Below are 20430 nucleotides of genomic sequence, written 5' to 3'. Positions count from 1 at the left end.
AAATAATCATAGAAAATCCTTTTCAGTTCATTAGCCAGAAAGACTATGAATCACAATATTTGAATGTGAGAAATTGTATTTTACAAGAATAACTAATCTGTGACACCGTAGCTGAAATTGTAATGTGTGGTAATCAAATTAGGAATACTAACTGCCCTATAACTGTTACGATGCCCCCTGTTGCTGCGCTACAGGAGGTATCTTACCTTCCCTCCGGAGGCCGCTCCGAAGCCAGGGCCTCGCCTGTGCACCATCCAGGACTTGCTCCAGGGCCTGGGAGGCCTAGCTGTTCCTAAAGCCTGCCTGTGGCTTGCTTGGCTGCGTTTGGACTTCCTGGTTTGCCACGCCCTTCTCCCTAGGGCCGGCCCACAGCTCTCCACCTCAGTTTTAGGGCCAGCAAGGGGCGGTCCTGGCAAACTCCTCCCAGGGAGTTGCCTACATCCTGCAGTATAAAAGGACTCTCATTTCACTTGCTACTGGCCTTCGGATTAGCCTTACACATTGCTGTGTCCTGTCTGCTGATCCAGGTCCTCTGTGCTTTGATGGCTCCTTTTCCTGTCTCTGCCTTGATGTCTGTTCCTGAACTTGCCTGATTATATAAATCCAGTTCCTGATCCAGTTCTGGATGTTCTGCCTTATGTCTTTGTCTGGCTCCTGAGCCTTATATAGAAACATAGAAACATAGAAATGACGGCAGAAGAAGACCAAACGGCCCATCCAGTCTGCCCAGCAAGCTTCACATTTTTTTCTCATACTTATCTGTTTCTCTTAGCTCTTTGGTTCTATTTCTCTTCCACCCCCACCATTAATGTAGAGAGCAGTGATGGAGCTGCAACCAAGTGAAATATCAAGCTTGATTAGTTAGGGGTAGTAGGGGTAGTAACCGCCGCAATAAGCAAGCTACACCCATGTTTATTTGTTTTACCCAGACTGTGTTATTCAGCCCTTATTGGTTGTTTTTCTTCTCCCCTGCCGTTGAAGCAGGGAGCTATGCTGGATATGCGTGTAGTATCAGTTTTTCTTCTCCCCTGCCATTGAAGCAGAGAGCTATGCTGGATATGCGTGAAGTATCAGTTTTTCTTCTCCCCTGCGGTTGAAGCAGGATATGCATTGAAAGTGAAGTATCAGGCTTATTTGGTTTGGGGTAGTAACCGCCGTAACAAGCCAGCTACTCCCCGCTTTGTGAGTGCGAATCCTTTTTTCTTCTCCCCTGCCGTTGAAGCAGAGAGCTATGCTGGATATGCGTGAAGTATCAGTTTTTCTTCTCCCCTGCCATTGAAGCAGAGAGCTATGCGTGAAGTATCAGTTTTTCTTCTCCCCTACCGTTGAAGCAGAGAGCTATGCTGGATATGCATTGAAAGTGAAGTATCAGGCTTATTTGGTTTGGGGTAGTAACCGCCGTAACAAGCCAGCTACTCCCCGCTTTGTGAGTGCGAATCCTTTTTTCTTCTCCCCTGCCGTTGAAGCAGAGAGCTATGCTGGATATGCGTGAAGTATCAGTTTTTCTTCTCCCCTGCCGTTGAAGCAGAGAGCTATGCGTGAAGTATCAGTTTTTCTTCTCCCCTACCGTTGAAGCAGAGAGCTATGCTGGATATGCATTGAAAGTGAAGTATCAGGCTTATTTGGTTTGGGGTAGTAACCGCCGTAACAAGCCAGCTACTCCCCACTTTGTGAGTGCGAATCCTTTTTTCCACATTTCCTCTTGCTGTTGTAGCTTAGAGTGATGTTGGAGTCACAGTAACCATGTGTATGTTTATTGAATAAGGGTATTATCTCCAGGCAGTAGCCGTCATTCTGGCGAGCCACCCACTCTTTATTGACGGCCTCTTGATTTTATGGATCCACAGTGTTTATCCCATGCCCCTTTGAAGTCCTTCACAGTTCTGGTCTTCACCACTTCCTTCGGAAGGGCATTCCAGGCATCCACCACCCTCTCCGTGAAGAAATACTTCCTGACATTGGTTCTGAATCTTCCTCCCTGGAGCTTCAAATCGTGACCCCTGGTTCTGCTGATTTTTTTCCTATGGAAAAGGTTTGTCGTTGTCATTGGATCATTAAAACCTTTCAAGTATCTGAAAGTCTGTATCATATCACCTCTGCTCCTCCTTTCCTCCAGGGTGTACATATTTAGATTCTTCAATCTCTCCTCATAAGTCATTTGATGAAGACCTTCCACCTTTTTGGTCACCCTTCTCTGGACCGCCTCCATCTTGTCTCTGTCTCTTCGGAGATACGGTCTCCAGAACTGAACACAATACTCCAGGTGAGGTCTCACCAAGGACCTGTACAAGGGGATAATCACTTCCCTTTTCTTACTCGATATTCCTCTCTCTATGCAGCCCAGCATTCTTCTGGCTTTAGCTATCGCCTTGTCACATTGTTTCGCCGACTTCAGATCATTAGACACCATCACCCCAAGGTCTCTCTCCTGCTCCATGCACATCAGCCTTTCTCCCCCCATCGAATACAGTTCATTCGGATTTCCACTCCCCATATGCATGACTTTGCACTTCTTGGCATTGAATGTCAGCTGCCATGTCTTCGACCACTCTTCCATCTTCCTTAAATCCCGTCTCATTCTCTCCACTCCTTCCGGCGTGTCCACTCTGTTGCAGATCTTAGTGTCATCCGCAAAAAGACATACCTTACCTTCTATCCCTTCCGCAATGTCGCTCACAAAGATATTGAAAAGGACCGGTCCCAACACCGATCCCTGCGGTACACCGCTTAAAACCGCTCTCTCTTCAGAGAGAGTTCCATTTACCATCACACATTGTCTTCTGTCCGTCAACCAGTTTGCAATCCAGGCCACCACCTCGGCACTCACTCCTAAGCTTCTCATTTTATTCACCAGTCTCCTGTGCGGAACAGTGTCAAAAGCTTTGCTGAAATCCAAGTAGATGACATCGAGTGCTCTTCCTCGATCCAATTCCTTGGTTACCCAGTCAAAAAAGTCAATCAGATTTGTCTGACAGGATCTTCCAATGGTGAATCCATGCTGCCTCTTGTCCAGCAATTCTCCCGACTGTAGATAGTTCACTATTCTCTCTTTCAACAGTGACTCCATTACTTTTCCCACCACTGAAGTGAGGCTAACCGGTCTGTAGTTACCAGCCTCTTCTCTGTTCCCACTCTTGTGAAGCGGGACCACCACCGCTCTCCTCCAATCATTCGGCACCACTCCCGTTTCTAGGGATCTATTGAATAGGTCACACAGCGGACCTGCCAGCACATCTCTGAGCTCCCTCAGTATTCTGGGATGAACTTCATCAGGCCCCATGGCTTTGTCCACTTTCAGTTTCACCAGCTCTTCCCATACATTTTCTACTGTAAATGGAGTTACATCTACTCCATTCCCCTCCAGTTTCTTGTTAACTAGTGTCGGTCCTTCTCCAGGGTCCTCTTTAGTGAACACAGAACTGAAGTATTCATTTAATATTTCTGCCATTTCTTCGTCTCTCTCCACGCATTGATCCTTTCCACCTTTCAATTTCACTATACCATTTTGAACTTTTCTCTTTTCACTGATATATCTGAAAAATGTTTTGTTACCACTCTTTACCTCTTTGGCAATCCTCTCTTCCGCTTGACTTTTTGCCATCTTGATTAATTTCTTTGTCTCCCTCAGTTCTACCAGATATTCTTCTTTGTGTTCCTCCTTTTGGGATCTTTTATATTTCTTGAATGCTGTTCTTTTAGCCTTTATTTTGTCAGCCACCTCCTTTGAGAACCAGATAGGTTTCATTTTTCTTTTGCTTTTCTTTACTTTTCTAACATATGTCCTGTTGGGCCCCGGAGTGGCCAACAGAAGGGATTCGTCCCTGTGCTCTGGAGCTTCCCTTCCTGCCAGCCGATGGGGCTTCGGATGTCATTGGTCCCGGCATCGGAGTTCCTTCTCGCCTGGATCTTCCCTGCGCTCTTCCGCTCTCAGCGTGGTCCGCGACCAGCCTTCCTGGTCTGAGTAGGGCGCGTATGGGACAGGGTGGTCCGCGACTCAGTCCCACGGGTGGGCTGAGTAGGGCGCCCTGAGGGACAGTGCCCATGTCTTCCTTCCAGCCCTCATCTCTGATGTCTCTGCACCAGCCCTCATCTCTGATGTCTCTGCACCAGCCCTTGCCTCTGATGTCTGCACCAGCCTTCGTCTAAGATGTCTTCCGTGTACTAAGGACTCTGCCCTCGTCCTCTGTCCGGCCTGCCGCCCTTTGCCGTTACCCAGCGGCAGGTCCGAAGGGGCTTGGAACAGTCGGAGGACCGTTCATCAACCAACATTGCGTTGCTGGTTGTCTTGGGCGTGCAGGTCCGGCTGAGGGTCAGACTCCGCTCCTTAAACCCCTGCTTCAGTTCCCGCCTGGCTCACCATGCCTGCACCGGCTCACCTCCCATGGTGTGGCTGGGGCTCCTCCCTAGCTCTCGCCGTGGCCCAAGGGCTCACACCACCTGCTCTAGAGACGGCCGTGCTCCTCGCGCCTACGATATTACCCGAGGGCCCCCAAACCCTCGGCCCGTCAGCGGCGTGGTAGATGCGCCCGTAACAATATCGTCAGAACTCATTAAATCTCCCTTTCTAGAAATATATCCTCTCCATAATAGGAGCTACATTGTCCTTGCTGATAAGGTAGATTTTAATTGTAGAATTCCATCCTTTGGACCAGTATATGTTACTTTTAATGAGACAACCACCTGCTTTAACCAGAAATTTAAGGAAACAATTCTGAATTTATCAACCCAAAAGTTTATCATTCATGTTCCACTATTACATTTACTATTACCATGCTTCTTAGGTATATTCACACGATTTAAAAGGACCAAGATCAGATTCTATTCTACCTGGAATTCTCTTCAGAAGATTTTCACTGACATAAGAACTGAAGGTTAAATCTGCATAAAGGAGACTTGTCTGAGTGGTTAAAACAGTTAGGGGATGCTCTTCAAGAAGTGACAGTGCAAGGTATTTCCTCACTGGCAAAAAGTGTGAGTAATTTATTATCTGGTTCATTGAAAGGTCTTACAGGGATTCTCCTATATTTTAAGCCTATATTTTTATTTGTTGGACTTATTTTCGATGAGTTATTCTTTTGAAGTTTGTCTCATGGCTACCTCATCTAAATCGGGGCCACAAGAATCCACGTTCCAGGGATATGGAATTATTCAAATCCCAGATCCATTTTCTATTCTAATACATGAAGGAGAAAGTAAGGAACAATCTGTTACTTCTTCTGCTATGTTGGCTTCTTATTCATCTAAAACTTTGCTAGCAATTAAACAGGTTGCTGATGTGGAGATTAAACAAGAATGTTTCTGAAAATGATCCAGTATATAGCATAACTTATACTTGCAAAACTGCAGGATGCAATTATAAGTGTGTATACTATCATAGTATATATGGCCTATTTCTTCGAGAATACAGTTGACCAATGATTCATGATGGCAGAAATTAAATAATCATTTTAAATGTTACCATGATTATTCTCTGTCTGATGTTGTACACTCTTCAAGAACAACTAGGATCAGTTATCCCAGTGGTTCTCAACCCTGTCCTGGGGACCCCCCCAGCCAGTCGGGTTTTCAGGATATCCGCAATGAATATGTATGAGAGAATTTGCATACACTGCCTCCATAACATGCAAATTTTCTCTCATGCATATTCATTGTGGATATCCTGAAAACCTGACTGGCTGGGGGGGTCCCCAGGACAGGGTTGAGAACCACTGAGTTATCCCATAGTCCTTCCAGTGGATAGCACCACACTGCAAGCTAATTTCATCTCAGCAGAAGTGAATCCTGCAGCGGAGGGGGAGACCATCCTCGATTGATATCAAGGAGATTTGTCTTTTCCTGCTATGACAAGCAACAGCGTTGACAATCTACTTGATGAAATCATCACAGTGCTCAGCTTCAATTCTTCCCAAAGTCTCATGGATAGGTTCTATTTTAAGTAGTATTACAAAAAGGGAATAATGTTGTTCTCTAATCATTGGAGCAATTCAGGAAAGACCCAAGTATATAAGAAGCACACAGATTTAAGACAAAGTGATGGCTACAAAGGCCTTGAAAAGATCAGAGGTTAATGTTTTCATGGAAGGGATGACATGCTGTCTAGGTCCCCTGTATCTCTAAAAGGCAGAAGTATGATAATCAGTAGCCTCTGAAATGACTTGTCCTGCATTGCTGCATTATATTCTATTTCTTTTTTTTTCTTCTCTTCTTTCCCTTATCTATTGCATGGTCCACATGCAGAGATGTTAGAACTGGTAAAATAGTTGGTGCTTTGTTAAGATAAGGAACAGAGAATGGCCTTCAGTATTGATTTATTCTAACCTGGCAAAGCTCCTAGAGTATGGGTCTTAATTGGTACAAGACTCTGGAAAAAATGTTTTGAAATCAGTACAGACATAGGCCTACTGCAGGAAGTATTTCACATATCTAGTCATTAGGAGTTTTAGATGCTAGATGCCTATGTCATTTTGACATTTCTTTATTTATGCATTGAAATTAGAAATATGTGATCAGGTGCTCTTCTGTCAATAAAATATATATATATATATATCTCTGACTGATATTGAGTGGCTCAAAATGATGCATCAACAAGGAACGCTGATGTTTCTATGTGTGTGATGTGTCAGAATTGTGTGACATGGTATTCTAAGCTAAAGAGAATAATCTTTAAGGGAACTCCTTACTAAAGTTGTGTGTGTGTGTGTGTGTGTGTGTGTGTGTGTGTGTGTGTGTGTGTGTGTGTGTGTGTGTGTGTGTGTGTGAAAAGCTTGCACTGCAGCTGCCTGTAATGTACCTGTTCTGTGGTGGGACAGTGTATGTGTGTGTATGAGTGAGGAAAGCGTACACTGCAGCTGCTTGTAATGTTCCTGCTCTGTGGTGGGGCGTGTGTGTGTGTGAGGAAACTTGCACTGTGGCTGCTTGTAATGTACTTGCTCTGTGGTGGGGCAGTGTGTGTGTGTGTGTATGTATGAAGAAAGCTTGCCCTGCAGCTGCTTGTAATGTACCAGTTCCGTGGTGGGGCAGTGTGTGTGTGTGTTTGAGGAAAGTTTGCACTGCAGCTGCCTGTAATGTACCTGTTCTGTGGTGGGACAGTGTATGTGTGTGTATGAGTGAGGAAAGCTTGCACTGCAGCTGCTTGTAATGTTCCTGCTCGGTGGTGGGGCGTGTGTGTGTGTGAGGAAACTTGCACTGTGGCTGCTTGTAATGTACTTGCTCTGTGGTGGGGCAGTGTGTGTGTGTGTGTGTATGTATGAAGAAAGCTTGCCCTGCAGCTGCTTGTAATGTACCTACCTGTTCTGTGGTGGGGCAGTGTGTGTGTGTGTGAGGAAAGCTTGCACTGTGGCTGCTTGTAATGTACTTGCTCTGTGGTGGGGCAGTGTGTGTGAAGAAAACTTGCCCTGCAGCTGCTTGTAATGTACCTGCTCTGTGGTGGGGCAGTGGGTGTGTGTGTGTGTGAGAAGAAAGCTTGCCCTGCAGCTGCTTGTAATGTATCTGCTCTGTGGCGGGACAGTGTGTGTGTGTGTGAAGAAAACTTGCCCTGCGGCTGCTTGTAATGTACCTGCTCTGTGGTGGGGCAGTTTGTGTGTGTGTGAGAAGAAAGCTTGCCCTGCAGCTGCTTGTAATGTATCTGCTCTGTGGCGGGACAGTGTGTGTGTGTGTGTGAAGAAAACTTGCCCTGCAGCTGCTTGTAATGTACCTGCTCTGTGGTGGGGCAGTGTGTGTGTGTGAGAAGAAAACTTGCCCTGCAGCTGCTTGTAATGTACCTGCTCTGTGGTGGGGCAGTGTGTGTGTGTGTGTGTGAGAAGAAAGCTTGCCCTGCAGCTGCTTGTAATGTACCTGCTCTGTGGCGGGACAGTGTGTGTGTGTGTGTGTGAGAAGAAAGCTTGCCCTGCAGCTGCTTGTAATGTACCTGCTCTATGGAGGGGCAGTGTGTGTGTGTGAGAAGAAAGCTTGCCCTGCAGCTGCTTGTAATGTACCTGCTCTATGGAGGGGCAGTGTGTGTGTGTGTGAGAAGAAAGCTTGCCCTGCAGCTGCTTGTAATGTACCTGCTCTGTGGTGGGGCAGTGTGTGTGTGTGTGTGAGAAGAAAGCTTGCCCTGAAGCTGCTTGTAATGTACCTGCTCTGTGGCGGGACTGTGTGTGTGTGTGTGAGAAGAAAGCTTGCTCTGCAGCTGCTTGTAATGTACCTATTCTATGGAGGGGCAGTGTGTGTGTGAGGGAAGCTCTAGCTACCACCCTTCATCTTATTTCTGCTCTATGGATAAATGAAGAACTTTGATTTCCAGTGTTCTCAATCCAGTGTATTTTACCAGTACTAAATTAACTAGAAAGCAACAAAAAGAATGATATACAAGTGATATTTTAACACACAAATATCAGGATACATCCAAACTCTTCCAGAGGAATGGTGGGGATAGCAGAAGACTTCACTTGTGGATTTGGTTCAAATCACTGTATATGTCCAGCTTGCGTCCCTGCAGCTCCTGCAAGAAAGGAAGAGAGCCACAAAAAGAAATTAGCATAACAAAATGAAAACAGCAGAGAGGAGATGTTTAGAGGGAGGAGATTGAGAATGTGAAAGAAAGAAAGCAAATGGAGGCAGAAAGGAGAGTTTGTAAGGGAAGGAATGTGAAGAGATGGAGAGAGAAAGGTAGAAAAGAAATTGACATGCTCAGATCGAATGCACAAAGGAAGAAGGAGACAGAGAGAGAGAGAAAGGAATATGGGAAACAGGGAAGAAGGGGATAATAAGTTAATCAATGAGTAGGCTTGTGCTCTGCCTGAGGAGAGGGATTACAGGTCCAGGAAAGTAAAGTCTTTGTGCTCGGTGGAGCGACCTAATCATAGCTGTGCTGCATAGACCTGGCTTTAGCTGGAGTCGCTGCAGTGCTGCACTGAGACCACATGAGCTGCAAACATGCCAGGCTGATGTAACCCTACTAGGCCACTACATAGCAAGCTAGCACTTTCAGCTACCAGTGCTGGGCTTTTAATGAGAAAGGTTCAAAGTGTGTCGCTATATTTTACAATGGAGAAAGTTCTGGCCTGGAGGATGTCGAGGAGAGCACCCTTGAAAGGATGGCTAGTGTGGGAGGGTATATTTGGAGAAGTTAAGAGTTTATCCTAGATGTTAACATGGGGAAATTTCCAGAGTTAGAGGTAAGGAATAGCCCATTCAGGGGCAGATGCAATAAAATGCACCCACTAACACAAGAACCAAGAAGAGAGATGGTGCAACTTTCTGGGAAGGAGTAGAGTTTGGACGATGATACTTAGTGAACCAAACAATATGGAAAGAAAATGGACTGTGATTCTACTTTGAAATTTTCTCTATTGCTACTTTGGATTTGTTTGTGTTTAAAAATAAATGTTTTAATTTTTGGCGCAGAAGAGCAGTGTGGACACGAGTTATTTTGAGAGCTCCTCAGCCTAGTTTAACCTTTACATGGGAATCTGTCCCCAGCCCATGCCCACAGAGGAAATGTAGCCCACCTTGTCAAAGGGGCGGGGTTTATACTCAGTTATGTGGAAACTCTCCCTGGGACCCGGTTAATTGGTTTGAGTAAAAGGAGGGTTGAAGCTTGGACATCAGGCTAGGAAGTAACTGCGTCATGCATGGGTTGACAATTCATGTTCCCTTCATTAACATGAGTAATAAATTTCACACTTGTAATCTCTGGAGACATACTGAAGTGAGGAAGACAGAAAAACAAGCTAACATTCTGGTATATTGTGGATGCAGTGTTTACGATGGTTGGAATTTACTCTTTTCAACTTCCTACCCCAGCCCCACTCATCATTGCTAGAGACAGCTACCATAGCTATGGCTACCAGTTGCATCCAGGTCATCAGAGAGAAGGTAAATGTGTATATAGAAGTATGAATGGAGGAGTAGCCTAGTGGCTAGAGCAGCAAAGAAGTCAGGGTTCAAATCCCACTATCTCTCCTGATGACCTTTGGCAAGTTATTTCACCCTCCACTTTTCTGAGGCCTAATTTTCCCCATAAACACAGAATGGGATAAAAGCGTTAATAAAAAGGACTCTTAGACTGTAAACCCTCTGAGGATATATAAATATCTACCGTACCTGAATGTAATCTGCTTTGTAAGTCCTAAGAACACAGAATATAAATCAAATACAAATTATATATATATATTCTTGTACAACAACTTTCCTTAGAGAAATCAGAACTATAATCCAAGAATGCAATTGGAGTAGCACCAACATGGACTCAGCCTGACTCTTACGACCAGGAACAAAGGGTACCACTTCCCTGGCTGCAGCTGAGATATTCCTGGCCTTCAGTTGTAACTTTCGAGGACTCTAGTCAGACCCTGACAAATGATTGTGACCTACAGTATGAATGAACGAACCAAACTGAATGTTTTGACTCTGCACACTCCTATTAGTTTGTGCCGTATAGGCTGGCAATAAAATAGATTAATGGGACTGATTTAAGGTTGCCACTTGACCCAACTGGGACAAAACCAGGACTGGCAGTGCTATCAAGGATCAGGCTGGACCCCAGGAACCAAAGTTGGATCTTGTGAATTCTCCTGTGCAGCTACTGAGTCCATGCATCGAGTCTCCTCCCACTGAACTTTGATTTCGCCACCCATTTCCATCAACTTTTATTTTCGTCAATGTAAAGAGGTCACACAGCACATTCAGTCTCGCTGAAAAGTTGCAAGTAAAATGTTTTTGGAAATCATGGAACCAGAGTTAGTAACTGATAAATTATTATTACATTTTCTACCATTTTCTCTCCAGCTCTGTGCATAGGAGCCAACTTTTCAAAATGATTGAGGGTGTTGAACTCCACACAAATTACGAACCCCCAACAAAAAAAAATAGAAGACAGCGGTTGTGAGAGTGACTGGCCAGCCTGTATTTAAATGTCCAGAGAAGATCAAGTAATGTGGACATTGAGCCTTCCACATGAGTCTTCTCTAAGTCCCATCAGTCATTCTTCCTAACCACAGCTCATCCCCGCCAGTATCCTCCCTCCTGCTCCATTCCCCCCACCCCCTCAACAGCCCATCTATACCATAATCAAGTTATCGTTAGCTCAAAATGGGTTAATTTTAAACATTATGAAACTACAACTGTTATGGGTGGGTTCTCCAACCTTACTTTCAGCTGTGGCCCCCATAATAGTTGAGAATATTGTATTGCCCATTTTGACTGAGGTGAAGAATCTGGGACTTTTATTGGATTCTGAGCTTACCATGTGTAGTCAAGTTCGTCAAGCGGCTCAAACCGCTTTTTACAATTTAAAGTTGATAAAGCCACTCAACTATGTCCTACCTAAAGAAATGATTAGAACTGCACTTCAGGTATTGGTTCTGGGACTATTGTAGTTCACTTTATGGGATTGCCCACTAAGCTGCTGTGAGTGTTGCACTTGATCCAGCATGCAGCAGCCCGGGTTTTATTTGGATTATATCAGAGCGATCATATTCAACCAGTGTTAAGGGAGTTGCATTGGTTACCAGTAGGATTGAGATCAAAATTTAAGCTTATCACTTTGGCTCAAAAGCTTTTAGGTATTGGGAAGGAATGTGTGTTACGGAAGAAGCTTGAGTGGTATAAATCTGGTTGCAATTTGCAATCCAATAATAAAGCTTTATTGAGAGTTCCAGCTAATGGGCGGTATCGACTACAGAGAACTAGGAATAGAGCCTTCTCGTATGCTACAGCGGTTATGTGGAACTCTCTTTCTGATCAGCTTAGATTTCAGACTGATGAAAAGGAGTTCAGAAAGCAGTTAAAATCAATTTTGTTCAGGGAAGCTTTTAATCAATTATTTGTTTTATTGTGTGTAATTGCAAGTTAAAATGGGACTGATTTTTTTTGCACTGAATAGTCTGGAGGCACTGGACTATAAGCACTTGAATAAATAAATAAATTAATCTCTTCCCCCACCCGTCACCACTCTCACAATCCCCCTTTTTTCTCATCCTCCTAATCTCTTTTTCCTATCTTGTCCTCTTTTCTCCCTTTCCTCTTTACTTCCTCTGCACTTGTTGCGTCCATCGGTCTTCGATGGCTTCACCCCACCTAAACCTCTCTACCTGTGGCTCCTCCCACTCACCTTGGACTGATGGCCGCTGCGGCGTCTGCTTGCCGACCTCTCCGGTGTCCCCGGACCGGCTATGTTGCTGCCTCCCGCCATTCTCCTTCAAGGTACCAATAGGGCGCACGCACGCAAGCCGCCCTCATCTTTATTGCCACGTTGGCGCGAACCTCAGGGGCGTCCCCCTGTTTTGACGTCACTACTCCAGGGTATATCTGCCTACTTCATTTGCTAGCTCGTTGAATTAGCAACCGGAACCTTATGGATGGGATTCGCTGTCCGTTCCTAAGCTACTCTGCCACTCCAGTTCTACTGAAACTCTTATTACTCTTCGGGGTCTCTAATGGGGTACCCGCTCCTCGGGGGCCTCTCTGCTTCTTTCAGTTGCTATCAGGAAACAGGTACTCGCTCCTCAAGGGCCCATGTTTCCTGTGTCGCTGCCTGCAATCTCTACCTTCTACTTGGAAAAACTAACTACAGTCATCATCTGTGAATACAGAAAACATCTCTCTCTACAGTACTGTTTCACTGGAATCAGGTCCTCGCTTCTCGAGGTCCTGCCCTCTGCTCCGGTGCCAGACCTCTCGTCTAGTGGAATCTCTGCTACTGCTAGTGAGTACAATGCTACCGAGTCTCTCTGCTCTAAGGATCAGGTACTCGCTCCTCGAGGGCCTGCTCTCCCTGTCTTGGAGCTTTCCTATTCTACTTGGGACTCTGAATGCTAATTCTATTGTGTGTTCATAACCTCAGTCTCTTTCCACTACAGCACTGCTTACAGAGGATCTGCTGTTCTAGCTTTCTGTGAGAGACGCGCCCAGCCGGGCTGTACAATTACTACTCACTACTCACTACTGCCACCTCTGGTGGTCTCAAATACTGTTTAATAAAAGATTCAATCTGTGTTTGTCTGTTTGGAGTTTTAGCCTGACACTGTGGTCCCTCACGGGACTGCCCCCCGTGGGCGTGGTCAGCTGCGACCGTGTCCAAGGATCCACCCAAACACCCATAACCATAACAGCACTCTTAATTCTCTATCTCTTGCAGGGCATTCTTTGAATTTTATAAATTATGTATTTATTTAAACGTCCAAATGCAGACGGTGTAGCGCTAAGCACATTAGGATCCACAAAGTGACAAGGCGATTCAGTCAATTACACAGTATTGCGAGGCAATTCCCACTTTTATTAGTAAAAGTATATCAAGAGTTGTTTTCTGTCCCTGACACGAACTGTGTTTCCCCTCTCAAGCTGCGTCGGGAGGGGCAGATCCATCTGCCAGAGGTTCGCTCAGCCCCTCCCTCACTCTCCTTATAGCTCCTATCCTTCTTTCCTTTCCTAGTCCCTCATTCAGCAGCCTTCACCATCTCCACTGCATCTCAGGAAGCCCATCTGTCTGTTTTCTGGTCCCGCTGCAGCCTATTGGCTAGTTGTGGAATGTATGACCAATGGGTTGCAGGGAAAGGCAGAAGCAGTTACTGGGAAACAGAAGTGCAGTGCTTGCACTCCACTGCAGCCCATTGGTCATACATATTCACTGATGATATCCAATTAATAATACCCATCGATGACACAATTGAAAAAACATTAAACATAGCTAACATGTATCTAGATATCATCAAACAGCTGCTAAACCAAATGGAATTAGTTACCAATATAGAGAAAACAAAATTCCTACATTTAGAACGAAAAAATATACAGATCATTCAAAACCCAATCACACTCAAAAACAACCAAAAAATAGAATTAACAGAGAAAGTGTGTAACCTTGGAGTGATAACTGACACGGAACTAAGCATGAAACAACATATATCTTTAAAAATAAAGGAAGGTTATGCCAAACTCATGATTCTTAGAAGACTAAAACCATTACTAACAACCACCAACTTTTAATCTGTGTTACAAGCGTTAATTTTTGCAAGCACGGATTATTGTAATGCCCTAATACTAGGTTTACCACACACCACAATAAGACTACTCCAGATACTACAAAACACTGCGGCAAGAATTTTGACTGGTAAAAGTAAAAGGGACCATATCACCGAAACCCTAGCCGAACTACACTGGTTACCCATTGAGCAAAGAATACAATACAAAACACTATGCACCATACATAAATTAATACATAACGAACATGCAGAATCGCTGAACACAGCCCTTCGCGTACACGACCCTCACAGAAACCTGAGATCAGCAAACAAAGCACTGATATCTATTCCCTCAGTTAAAACAGCAAGACTAATGCAAGTAAGGGAAAGGGCCCTATCCCTAGCAGGACATATATATATATATATATATATATATATATATATATATATATATGGAACAATATGCCTTTAGAAATCAGATTGCAAAGAAACATCAAAACTTTCAGAAAAGGTTTAAAAACATGGCTCTTTAAACAAGCGTATCACAAAGAGAATGGAGAATAGAAACCAGGGGCGTGTGGGATGCAGACAGTAGAACACCCACACACAACACCCCTAATCATGATGTGTGTATTTTATTTTATGTTAATTTTTTGTTCCCCACCAAAGGATAAGATACAATTATTAATCTATTTTTGTACTTAAAACTGATACAGATAGAAATGGACATGATTTATCACACCCACCAAATAACATTGATCATTCAACTGTTACCGTAACTTGATGGCACCTGTGTAGATGATTTAATTTAATACATTTAGCAACATTAATTTATGTGCCTTATTGTAAACCGTTGTGATGGTATATATCTTAACATCGGTATAGAAAAGATTTTAAATTAAATTAAATTAGCCAGCTAACAGGCTGCAGGAGGAGGTGAGAGTAGTAGCAAGGCGACAGAAACCCTTCCTTCTTCTCCTCCCCCTCAGACTTGCAGCATGGACCTATCAGCACCAATATATGTCCTGGTTTCACCTGTCTCACAGGCTCTCCATGCCCTGGTTCAGCCTGCTGTGCAGCCTTCCCTCCACCAGAGGTCCTCAGCGAACCTCCCTTCCAGCCTTGCCAAGCTCCTCCTCACTGCTCACACCACACCCAAGCTCCAACCCCATTTCACCCTGTCTTGCCAAAATCTCAGTGCCTCTTCGTGAAGTCACCCTTGGCTATCTGTCCTGGCCACTGTTAACTTGCTTCATGCTCCAGGCTTTCTCTTACCTTATAACTTGTCTTGCGGCATAGCTAGGCCTCCCCTTGCCTTCTTTTACTTGGATCTTGATCTGTGGCTTAGGCCTTATGCTTAGCAGCCTATGAGGCTTCTGTACTACTGCCTTTGGGCCACAGAGTTCTCTCTTCCATCTTGTCCTTGTCTACTACTTGTCCAGTCCTGTCCTTGTCTAGTACTGTCCTTATCTGGTCGTGCCCTGCCCTGTCCAGTCCCTAGTATCCGTTCCCTGCTTTGCCTTTACCTTGACTTGTCCCAGTTGGTATTTAATCCCAGTCCCAGTATCCTGCCCAGTCTGTGTTCTCCCCTAGTCCTTGCTCAGCATCTCACTAGCCTCCTGCTCCAGTATCCAGTCATCAGGTTCAGTCTTGACCAGCTTCGTCCAGCCTTGTTCAACCTTGTTCAGCCTGCCCAGTCTGTCCAGCCTCGTTCAGGTTATCCAGCTCCTGCCAAGCCCAACCCCAGTCCAGCTTCCAGCTATGATGTGGCCCTTCCGGCCTTCAGAATCCAAGGGCTCAGCCTGTGGGGGAGGGGGCTGGCTAGACAGAAGACCGGCTTTTGCCCAGCCTTGCAGTCCTGCACCACAGCTGTGGGGGTGTATCCCATCTCCAGCCCAGCACCCCATGACAATACAGAAATGAAAAATACAATATTGGCAATGCTGAAGCACCCAGAGAGCTGGTGCCTAAAGCCCCGTTGCATCTTTAAAAACCGAGTTTTGTCATTACTGTATGGCATCTTTGGTATTTCTGTACAGATGAGCCAAAGCCATTCCTGGGGTTATGGTCCTAGGTTAGTAAAAAAAATATATATATAATTTAGATTTTGAATTAGTTGAAAATAAAGGAAATGTGCAGAACTTGTCTTTTAATGGTCCACAAAGCCTTAAACTCAGCTTTTGCATCCCTTTGACAGGAACATGAGAAACAAACATCAGAGGATGCTGCACTTTGAAACGAATAAACCATTCTGCCCAACAGAGCAAAATACTACTCTATACAATCTGTATCCAAAAGAATGTAGTAAATCTTTCTATGTGGGTGATTCATCAAGCTGCGATAGTTTATCACAGGGGGGCATCCATGTCATATCTGGCCCTTCACTGACAAATTATTGTGGCTGTACCACAGCATGATTTTGTTTTCAAGGCAAAAACACGTCACAAAATCACACTGCGGTACTGTCCCTTTATGTGCGATGGCAGCCCACCTCTGCCGGGACCATCATAGCTTAAAGGGCCAGCGGCACAAAAAATGGCTTTCCTCCAAAGGTATCTACCAAAGCAGCAATGGCCCCTCCCCCATAGAAAAAAATCCCTTGTCTATGGGGCTTTTGGGCTTAGAAGGAGAGGGGGGAGGGTAAGGGCTGTCACTGTACATGTGCCATATGTATTTTTTTCTGGGGAATCAGTGTCACCTCAGCAGGCAGGGGTCAACATTGACCCCTGGGATGATTTTTTATGCTTTTGAGGGGTGTATGCATAGGGCTCCTTGGACCTTTAAATTTTCTGTGGTAGCCTCTAAGCTCTGCATTAGCAGCTCAATGTTCCCTCAGGAAATGTATCTACATCTCTCTCAAATGCAATAAAATAACAGGGCTCGCTTTTTTCTAAGTCAGCTGCATTATTTTATTAGCATTGGATTGCCTATGCATAAGCTGCTTTGCATGTATTAGGCAATTTTATGCATGCAAATGCAAGCAAAGCAGTTTATTTCCATAAAGGTTGGAAATCTTTGGTTATTTTACTTATTTATTTGTGAGCTTTTAATATACCGACATTCGTAGAACACATCACTCCGGTTATATCACGTAATATCACATGATAGTGAGGCGATATGATGTGATAAACGGCATTTTTGACGCATGTTACATGCTGTGTAACTCGCGACATCGCCAGATCACGTCTTAGTGAATCCAGGCCTATATTACAAAAACATTAGTGGTTGTGACCATTGCAGTGTGGCTGTGCATGCGTGCATAACGATGCTCCCCCAGAGCTCCTGAGAGTGGGTTCTCCAGCACGGGCTTGAAGGAGTAGGAACAGAGCAGCGCACCTGCAGCGTAGGTCCAGAGAGGGAAGAAAGAAGCAGCAGAGTGTGTGATGGCAGTAGGATGTAGGGGTCTAGCAGGGTGGTGGCCCCACCAGCAGAAGGAAACAAGAAGCAGCTGCAGCAGAGAGGTGGGGGGTCCTAAATCTCACCAAGATACGAGAGAGGAGTGGAGGATTATGGGCTCAGGCTGCTGGGGTTTCCCAAAGAAAGTGACATGAACAGGGAGGGAAGGGGACAGGGAATGACAGAGAAGAGGAGAGCATTGGTGAGAGAGGAATAGCCAGAGAGGGGTGAGAGGGGAGGGGAGGGGAAAGGAAGAGAAGGAGGAGGAGGAGGAGAAGACAGGAGTGCTAAGGGGAGGGAGGGAGGAAAGAGTGCAGAAGCACAAATAACCCATTCCCCCCCCCAATGCCCCTATGCACCCACACCCCATGATCACCACCCACCCACCCATCCCCAACATCCTCCCACCCTCATCCCCCACACAAATCCCCACCCCCAAACCCACATACCAAACACTTCATGCTACGCACAATGCCAGCCCTCCTCACCACCCCATCCATACTCACACCTCACCCTCGCCACCACCACCACCTCACACACACACAGAGCCGCATCTCAGCCACATGTCCACAGGCAGCCCCTGCCACCCCCCAGGGGTAAGGAGATTGTGAGATAGGCATTCACACCACAGTCTCATGGGTCAGTACCTGATAGTGAGGCTCTGTCTCAGTCCCTGCTTTCTGGCTCTTCATATTTCCTTTTATGAAAAATAATATGAAAATATATTTCTGTTGTCTCGTTCCCTGCCTCACTCCCTTCTTTCCTTCACCTCCTCCACCTCTCTCACTGTTTTCACTTTGTCTTTCACTCCACCACCACCCTCTGCTTTATTCCTCTTTTATTCTTTCCCTTCCCTTGCTCTTCCTTTCCCTCTGTACCCGGGTAGCCCTCTGGGACATGAAACGGGGTGAAACCCCACTAACGCAGGACGCTATAATCTGACTCTGCTGTGTAAAATCAATCTTGAGGTTCCCAAAGTATTTCTTTGCTTCCAAAATTAGAGCAGAGAATCACAAATTTCAAGCAGCAACCAAAAGCAGGAAAGCTTCAGTGCAAGTCACTTCTTATAGATGAGCAAACAGAAATCAGAACGGATCCCAGTTTCAGTCCCGAAGGGCTTCCGCATCCGAAATATAAGCACTTGCCACCCTTTTCCAACCCAAGGAGTAGGACTGCATGGAGATCCGTGAGTTATCCAGGTTCCCTGGGCAGTCCTTCTGTGGCTGCATCAGCCCCTTTCCATGGCACCTCCTTCCCATGCCCATCCCGGTACCCTCTTTCCAGCCAATGCACCTTGCAATACTCCCAGACCCACCTCCTCATTTGCCATCTTCCCTGGCCTCTTCTGCTACTTCCATGCCCCAATTCTCCAGCCCAGTCCCTTTTTTTTTGCCTCTTCTGTTTAATTTTTCGTCACTGACGTCTCCCCTCATTGCTCACCATCATTGATTTTCTTCAGACTAAGTTTTCTAGCCAGGAAGAAGACGGCCAAGGCGATGAGCACAGTGATGATGATGTCACCCACGACGATGGCAGTGATAGCAATCCCATCCATTTGGTAGCAGCCAGTACAGTCTTGGGGACAGGGGAAGCAAGAGAATGGAGCAGTTTAGAAAATTATTGAATTCATACACAATAGAAAATGATTTGGATTTTTCAGAAAGGTCCATGTGACTGTGTCAAAATCTTTCCATCCACAGAGAACACAGGAAGCACTAAAAGGATGAGCCAGGCCCAGCTGTGCCACATTGCAAATACGGATATAATTTTGCTGTTCTTAGAAATATCAGAACTACAATTTCTGTACAGGGAATGTGAACTAAACTTTGATGGGATGGAGCTGTTTGATTCTCTTGGGACAATAAAGTTGTTTCAGGCTGTATGGTTGAAGAATGGGAGTGGAGGTGATTTCATGCTATGTGGTTGTAGAATGGGAGTGGAGGTGGTTTCAGGCTGTGTGGTTGAAGAATGGGAGTGGAGGTGCTTTCAGGCTGTGTGGTTGTAGAATGGGAGTGGAGGTGGTTTCAGGCTGTGTGGTTGTAGAATGGGAGTGGAGGTGCTTTCAGGCTGTGTGGTTGTAGAATGGGAGTGGAGGTGCTTTCAGGCTGTGTGGTTGTAGAATGGGAGTGGAGGTGCTTTCAGGCTGTGTGGTTGTAGAATGGGAGTGGAGGTGCTTTCAGGCTGTGTGGTTGTAGAATGGGAGTGGGGGTGGGGGTGATTTCAGGCTGTGTGGTTGTAGAACGGGAGTGGGGGTGGGGGTGATTTCAGGCTGTGTGGTTGTAGAACGGGAGTGGAGGTGGGGGTGATTTCAGGCTGTGTGGTTGTAGAACGGGAGTGGAGGTGGGGGTGATTTCAGGCTGTGTGGTTGTAGAACGGGAGTGGAGGTGGGGGTGATTTCAGGCTGTGTGGTTGTAGAACGGGAGTGGAGGTGATTTCAGGCTGTGTGGTTGTAGAATGGGAGTGGAGGTGGTTTCAGGCTGTGTGGTTGTAGAATGGGAGTGGAGGTGCTTTCAGGCTGTGTGGTTGAAGAATGGGAGTGGAGGTGCTTTCAGGCTGTGTGGTTGTAGAATGGGAGTGGAGGTGCTTTCAGGCTGTGTGGTTGTAGAATGGGAGTGGAGGTGCTTTCAGGCTGTGTGGTTGTAGAATGGGAGTGGGGGTGGGGGTGATTTCAGGCTGTGTGGTTGTAGAACGGGAGTGGGGGTGGGGGTGATTTCAGGCTGTGTGGTTGTAGAACGGGAGTGGAGGTGGGGGTGATTTCAGGCTGTGTGGTTGTAGAACGGGAGTGGAGGTGGGGGTGATTTCAGGCTGTGTGGTTGTAGAACGGGAGTGGAGGTGATTTCAGGCTGTGTGGTTGTAGAATGGGAGTGGAGGTGATTTCAGGCTGTGTGGTTGTAGAATGGGAGTGGAGGTGATTTCAGGCTGTGTGGTTGTAGAATGGGAGTGGAGGTGATTTCAGGCTGTACTGACACGTGCGGGATCACGGATTACCAAAGAAACACAGATCCACCCACCTTTCTGTCCATGAACGATGCCTGCAGAGAGAAACACAAAATATCATTTCCAGTACATGAGAACAAGCACACAACAGCAGCACACC

The 20430-nt window shown here is 45.7% G+C and overlaps 2 protein-coding genes across 2 annotated transcripts in view; both read right to left on the bottom strand.

The window, feature by feature from the left end:
* Positions 1 to 6718: 6718 nt before the first annotated feature.
* LOC115075643 lies at positions 6719 to 8382 on the bottom strand. Its single transcript, XM_029576217.1, has 3 exons — positions 8348 to 8382; positions 7273 to 8232; positions 6719 to 7059 (listed from the first exon to the last, which is right to left on the bottom strand). Exons 1-2 carry the CDS (start codon positions 8380 to 8382, stop codon positions 7284 to 7286), a joined length of 984 nt encoding a protein of 327 aa, XP_029432077.1. The 3' UTR covers positions 6719 to 7059; positions 7273 to 7283.
* The window catches only part of TYROBP (TYRO protein tyrosine kinase binding protein), a 26765-nt gene continuing 14616 nt past the window's right edge, over positions 8282 to 20430 (bottom strand). The window contains exons 3-6 of the mRNA XM_029577215.1: positions 20345 to 20365; positions 18774 to 18908; positions 17981 to 18030; positions 8282 to 8479 (exon numbers count right to left, since the gene is read on the bottom strand). Of these exons, the coding sequence (XP_029433075.1) occupies positions 8423 to 8479; positions 17981 to 18030; positions 18774 to 18908; positions 20345 to 20365 (263 nt within the window). The 3' untranslated portion in view covers positions 8282 to 8422. The remainder of the gene's footprint in view (positions 8480 to 17980; positions 18031 to 18773; positions 18909 to 20344; positions 20366 to 20430) is intronic.

This window comes from Rhinatrema bivittatum, chromosome 14 (genome assembly GCF_901001135.1).
Source record: "Rhinatrema bivittatum chromosome 14, aRhiBiv1.1, whole genome shotgun sequence".
Classification (NCBI taxonomy): Eukaryota; Metazoa; Chordata; class Amphibia; order Gymnophiona; family Rhinatrematidae; genus Rhinatrema; species Rhinatrema bivittatum.
The sequence above is the reverse complement of the archived record's forward strand: the minus strand, read 5'-3'. Positions and strand labels throughout refer to the sequence as shown.